Consider the following 6,185-nt stretch of genomic DNA (forward strand, 5'->3'; position numbering starts at 1 on the left):
AGTAGTACCGCTAGATTTCGCTGGCATCGGCGGTGTGAGGCACGCCAATAAAAATGGCCTGGAATTTTATTTTATTTTAAATACGAAACAAGATAATTGATTCACTAGACTATATCGTTTCTTCTTCTTATTTTTAAAGTTATGACTAAGTAAGAAATGCTTTAAGATGGTTTGTGGTACTGCTACCGTCCGCTAGGTGCCGTAGCGCTTGCATGTGTGGTGCGTGATGCGCCAATAGAAATGCCATTAAATTTATATTTGATAGTTGAAGCACTCGACTAAAGCGTTTCTTGATCTTTTAAAGCAATGTTCACAGGCAATGTATGTAAGTCTGTCAGCGACAGCTACAATTTTTTATTGATAACTTTGTTTTAGACTTTAAAATATATTAAAAGATCTTTCCGATTTAAATTTCAATAACTATTGCTAACATATTTGTTTACCCAAACTTTATTTTATTCATTGAAAAACTGTATTTAAGTTTCAGGTAGAAGAAATGCCCCGGATCAAGCATACGAAAATTAAGCTATGGATTAGGATTTGTAGGCGGTATAAAAATCCTTCCAGGTGATGACGCCATCTCCATCAACATCAACCTGGTGGAATATATTATCAAACTCTTCGTCACTCAATTTTTCGCCCAGATTGGTAAACACGTTGCGCAGCTCGCTCTGTGTTATATACCCATCCTTATCGTAATCGAAAGCATTGAATGCCGCCTTCAAAAAATCAACATGTTCCATTATCTTATACATTTTGGTCATTAGTTCGATAAAATCTTCAAGTGTTATGTAACCAAAAAAATCACCCTCGAGTCCTTCGGAATATCTGTAGATTTCAGACTCTGTGTGGTTTTGGTTGAGAGCGCGCAACACAGTTCCCAAATCTTCTGGGCTGATTCTTCCAGTCTTTTGGGGATCACATTGCGCGAATGCTTCGCGAATCTCTGCAAGGTCGTCTGGGGACAGAGTATATTCGGGTGGATCCATTCCGGAAGAAGACTTTTTGACTTGCTTCGAAATTAAATGTGTTTTTTTGAGAGAAATGTTCTAAGTTCTTTGTAGTATTCAGCTTAAGTTTTGTAAATGTACTGACTTATCATGAACGTTGCTTGAGTATACTAAACGAAAGTTTATTTCAACAGCTACTCTTTTGTAGCATTTTAAAAATTAATATTCATTTAAATAATATATTTATTTAAATATAGGTATATTTTAATTTTGTGTATATTTTTATAGTCGAGAAAAAAGGCAATATTAATTAATAATTGTGCATTGAAATCAAATATTTTGACGGTTGAACTAAACACAAGTTTTAACTTTTACGTAGCATCAATTATAATTATCAACTCGTTTACAATAACTGACTGGTACTTTTAGCAAATTTATTGTCTTATTATTTAACTTTATTATCCAGTAACATAGTCATATCTTTATGAAATACGTAAAATTTTACAAACATTTCGGTAAATACAATCAACATTTTCGCTTGGAACCATTTTACCTATTGAATTTGTTGATTTTATCACAATGCATATTTACTATTTGTACATTATTATATTCCAAGTTTAAAACTTTAAAATACTTTTTCAGTATTTAATAAGTACTATTTTCTGGCGGTGTCTTACAAATTGAGCTGACGTCACGCGACTCCTAGTGCGTAACTTCCGCTCTCTCAGCCATCTCCCTCTCCCCGTTCTCCCTCTTACCACTCTCCCTCTCCCTATTTCCGACCACACATTTGCGGATTTAGAGCTGTAGTGGAATTCCAGGCTCCATTTTCATTCAGCTGGCTGCTGGCGAAGAGATGAATTAATGGCCAGCTGGAAGGCTTTCATTCATGGACGTCGCCTTCCAGGATGCCATTTAGTTTAGTGCGTATTCCAGGCTGCGCAGGAAAGGGAAAAAGCCGTTACAACAGCAGGCGGCGAAAGAAACTTCCCTTGAAAACAGCCACGAAAACTCATTCTATTTCTGAGATTTAATTGAACAGAATCAAACTCTGCTTTTTCCTCTTTTTATATTCTGTAGTATTCATAATTTTTATTTAATTTACAATCGCAGAATGGTGACTTTTGGTTGTGTCGCAAAACTTTTGAGCGGCTTCGAGTGCTGCGCGAATTCGTGGGTCAAAGCCGTAAATCCCGGGTGGTACGAGGCCCGTGAGCTTCCCAAGACCATTCTGATCCAAAAGATGCGGCAGGTGGCCCAGGCGACCAGGGCGATTCGGCAGCGACCCCAAACCGCGGAGCCGCCAAAGAAGACCAGGCCGCAGCGCCAGCCATAACAATACTAAGTTCGGCAGAGATTTCCAAAAAAAAATATTTTAGTCGGTAAGTAAAATTAATTTACCTTAAAAAAACTAGGTGTATCCGGATCAAACCCCTTTAAGGGTATCTTTGGGGAGTTTGCCGAGTGTACGAATTCTCTGCATACCTTTGGGGATATTTTTTATTTTGCAGAAATACTTAGTTTGTTTCCAGTAAAGTAAGATATATTTAATACCCTCGAAGTCTGAACTAATTAAATTGCAAAAGAAAAGAATTAATGTATAATCTTGTGTACCAACACTTATCCCCTATATTTACAGCCTGCTCAAGCTGCCACTTAGGTAGCAGTATACCCGTTAATTCTGAATAAATATACACTTTTAAATAAAAAAAAAGTATATGTATAGAGCGAATATGAATAATACGAATTAATTCATCTTTAAGCATAATAAGCAAAGTAACAAATCTTGAACAGCTAAGATCACTGTCAATCAATGAGTTTTAACTGGATTAAATGTTCTGTTTTAAGATACCTCAAGAAAGATTCCTTTCATTTATTTTAGTCACCACTCCTATTTAATAAAAACTAAAAATAAGTCCTTTTTAGTTGCAGACGTTTTGCCCTAGTGCGGATTCCGAGTGCTGGTAAATATATCAGGAATTCAAATTCCGTACAGTGTTGACTAATCCCCGATTTCGCCCGCAGAGGTGCCTCGGAGCCGGTATCGATTTCGGCATTTTGGCTGCCCCGCCGCACGGTCACACCGAGTCGGTGCCGAGTTTTTGCTTCGCGAGCAGGTGGTGTTGTCCAATCAGAATCGCCGTCGACGGCACGAATAAAAATTCCAATAGAATAGCCGAGGGCGACTATTTATGTGTGTTAATGTTAAATGTTAAATGCAAAATTACGCGTCGCACGCTTCGCCCACGCGATTTCGCCCCGATTGTTCTGTGCAAACACACACAAGTGAATATAGTATGTAAGCGAGAGGCAAGAAGCCAACAACAAAGCGCCAGTGATAAGCGCAATAATATAATGCAATATAGTATAAATTCAACGTGAAAAGAAATCTCGCCAGCCAAAGAAAAGCAAAAAGCAGAGGCAGCGACTCGGCGACAAATGGAAATAAAGTAAAGTGATGGAGAGAGGAGAGATAGAAATCGTAATGTGTAAGCGGGACCAGAGCGTATGAAGAAAGAAAAAGCGAAAAACGTCGGAGCGAAGATTAAATAAATTTACAAGTGTGTTTTGTATTTGACCAGCTTTTGTGATTGTTGTTGTTTTGTGGAGGCTGAAGAAAAGCGGAATAACAACAACAGCGCTTTTACATGCTACTGTGTGCGTGTGCGTGTGTGTGTGTTTTTGGTGAGCAACTATTTCCAGTGAAGAGCGCGTGACACGAGCTGTGGCTCCCTGATCTTCCAGTACGGAGTGTAGGAAAAGCCCCGTGACTCACGCTGCCACCTCTGACGGCCACTGAGATGCGGAAGCTGAAAAACATATTCATGAATGGCAATTATGTGCCGTGCGCTGCGGCAAGTTTTACCTTCGATTCCGAGCTGTGGAAAAAAGAAACAAAATGCGCGTACGGTTTTCCACTTGGGAAGTCGTGACGTTTTCCCATGCATAACGTATGTGCGTACGTATGTACGGTTTGTGGTGGGGGCTCTCTTTTTCGCTCTCTCACTCGCTCGCTCGTACACATGTGAGTGTGCGTGCGTACGTCATGGCAACTCCGGTAAAACGCAAATAAGGGGCAGCGAAAAGCCAATTGCCGTTGAGTGGTCTAATTGGACACCTTGCGCATTACTTGTTTATACTATTTACCATTTGGCGACCCGTTATCAATTGCAGGTGCTTTCTCCTGTAAACACCAATGCTAGGATGTGAGTGTGTGCGTGCGACCTCGACAAGTTTTTTTCTTTTGTCCCCACACAAATGCAAGTACACAGAGAAAATATGGGTCCTAATGATAAGGACTTGCTACTTTTTCTTGGGACAATTTATTTTAACAAAATGAATAGAATGAATGAATTTTTTTCAGATCGAAATTGATTATCATTTTAATAAGTAATTTTGAGTGGTCACTAAAAATAACAAACCAAATTTCAGTGATTGCTATTGGATATTTCTTTTTTATTGGACTATACATTGTAGTATTTATTTTTTTCGTGTTTCTCCTATGAATCTACGTTCCTAATCATTTTTTGTTTACGTGTTTGTTGTAGTTTTCCTGCGAGATTCCCCGACTCCTTGAAGCCCAACACCCACACAAACTGTTGCTGCGCCCCCGCACACACATGCAAATGATAGTGCCCTCTCCCTCTACCCTTTGGCAATCGACGGGGAGCGGGCGGCTGTCTCTCCTCTCGCATGTTTGCTTTGCTCTGTCTGCCCCTCCCTCTGCCCCACTATCCACTGCTTACCGCCCCCTCTCGCTCCGTCTGCTTTTCTGTCTGGCTTTGGCTGCTGTGTAAGTCCAAGTTCTCTAGCCCCCGCCGTTGTTTTTGTTGCTTTGTCTTTCTGCCTTCGGTTTTCGGCTCTCGCCATGCCTCTTTCGCTATCGGCTGTTGCCTCATTTATTTTACTTTTGTCGTCTCTGTCCGGCCTTTCGCTGTTGTTTTTATGTTTTTAATCATTTTCGCCTCTCTGATTTGTTAAAAAAGAGCCGAAATTGTGTTCGCTACTGTTGGTTATCAGCAAAATTGGCAAGATACGTAGAGGTTCCTACTCTCAGCAGCCAAAGCAGTTCCAAAACTTGTCGCTCGAAGTGCTGTTCATTGTAATGAGATTAGGTGTCAAATGCCACAAAGTTTATACCACTAGGTTCTCATAATGCCTTTTATGGAACATTTATTATACTTATAGGACTTACAAATACACATATTTTATTTAGCATGACTGTACAAATAATCTCTGAAGAGTCAGGATTCTTAAATTAAAATTATTTGTAATAAAAAATACCCACTCATGCTTTACATTGAGGTTCATAAACAGATATATGTTCAAATTAAAATATTCATTCAAGTAATTTTAAATCCATTTATTTTTTTGGCATGGTAAGAGATACATTTACTTAAAAGACTTACTCAAAATTAAATAAATATCTTTGGAAAAATAAAAGTCCTGGCCTGTTTCTGAGGAATATTTTGAAAACACTTTTAGTTGGTAAAAGACTTTTATTTTTAACATAATATATAAAAGTCTCTAATGATTTTTATTACAAGTTTGAACAAAAAAAAAGTCTGAAAGACGTTTATGTTGAAAAGTCATTGATAAGAATGAAAGACATGAAATAAAAAGTAAAAATAACTGTTAGTAAAGACTTAAAATAAGGTTTTGAGTTATTTGAGTTATTATTTGAGTAACTTAACTTGAATAATATAAATCAAACAATAATCATTAAAAATAACTTATCTATTCAAGCTATGTAAAGATACAAACGTTACAAAGCACAATAATTTAAAGTGTAGGAGGTAAAACTTTGTGAGTGCATGTGACACCCACAGGATTTTCAGCGGAAACAGCACCTTTGACCCGGTGACGTCTTTGCATCCCCACCACAGGCTCCCTCTCTTTCTCTCTCTGTCTGTGTCGCTGCCTCTCGCTCTGCGCTGGAAGTGAGTTCCTCGCTGGAAGCGAGGTCGCAGCCTCTCCGGCTTCAGTTTGCCGGAGAACTTCCATGCTGGAAGTTCATTCAGCTTTGACTTTTGACTCCGAGCACTTCGTTCTCCGGCTTTTTCGGTCTCCGGTAGTTTGCCACCCACTCGCTAATTCCCCGTTCCCAAAAGTTCCACAACTGTTTTGTGTCTTCCCACGAGTAATGCAAATAAACAAAGGAAAGCGTATCGAAAATCGAAAACCTTACAGAAATGTGAGAAAACTAGAGCGAGCGAAAGGGCGCGATGTCCAGCT

At 39.0% G+C, this 6,185-nt stretch overlaps 2 protein-coding genes across 2 annotated transcripts; one reads left to right on the forward strand and one right to left on the reverse strand.

Annotated features, from left to right (window-relative positions):
- Window positions 1-434: 434 nt before the first annotated feature.
- LOC119551165 (neo-calmodulin) lies at window positions 435-1,100 on the reverse strand. Its single transcript, XM_037860362.1, has one exon. The coding sequence runs from the start codon at window positions 987-989 to the stop codon at window positions 534-536; it is 456 nt and encodes a 151-aa protein (XP_037716290.1). The 5' UTR covers window positions 990-1,100; the 3' UTR covers window positions 435-533.
- Window positions 1,101-1,957: 857 nt separating this feature from the next.
- Window positions 1,958-3,075, forward strand: LOC119549153. Its single transcript, XM_037856936.1, has 3 exons — window positions 1,958-2,332; window positions 2,877-2,914; window positions 2,976-3,075. The coding sequence occupies exon 1, from the start codon at window positions 2,065-2,067 to the stop codon at window positions 2,284-2,286; it is 222 nt and encodes a 73-aa protein (XP_037712864.1). The 5' UTR covers window positions 1,958-2,064; the 3' UTR covers window positions 2,287-2,332; window positions 2,877-2,914; window positions 2,976-3,075.
- Window positions 3,076-6,185: the final 3,110 nt, after the last annotated feature.

The sequence above is a fragment of the Drosophila subpulchrella genome, chromosome 2R (assembly GCF_014743375.2).
Source record: "Drosophila subpulchrella strain 33 F10 #4 breed RU33 chromosome 2R, RU_Dsub_v1.1 Primary Assembly, whole genome shotgun sequence".
In the NCBI taxonomy this organism is placed as follows: Eukaryota; Metazoa; Arthropoda; class Insecta; order Diptera; family Drosophilidae; genus Drosophila; species Drosophila subpulchrella.

Coding starts and splice junctions, on each gene's coding strand:
- LOC119551165 (XM_037860362.1), bottom strand. CDS start 989: ATGGATCCACCCGAATATACTCTGTCCCCAGACGACCTTGCAGAGATT.
- LOC119549153 (XM_037856936.1), top strand. CDS start 2,065: ATGGTGACTTTTGGTTGTGTCGCAAAACTTTTGAGCGGCTTCGAGTGC.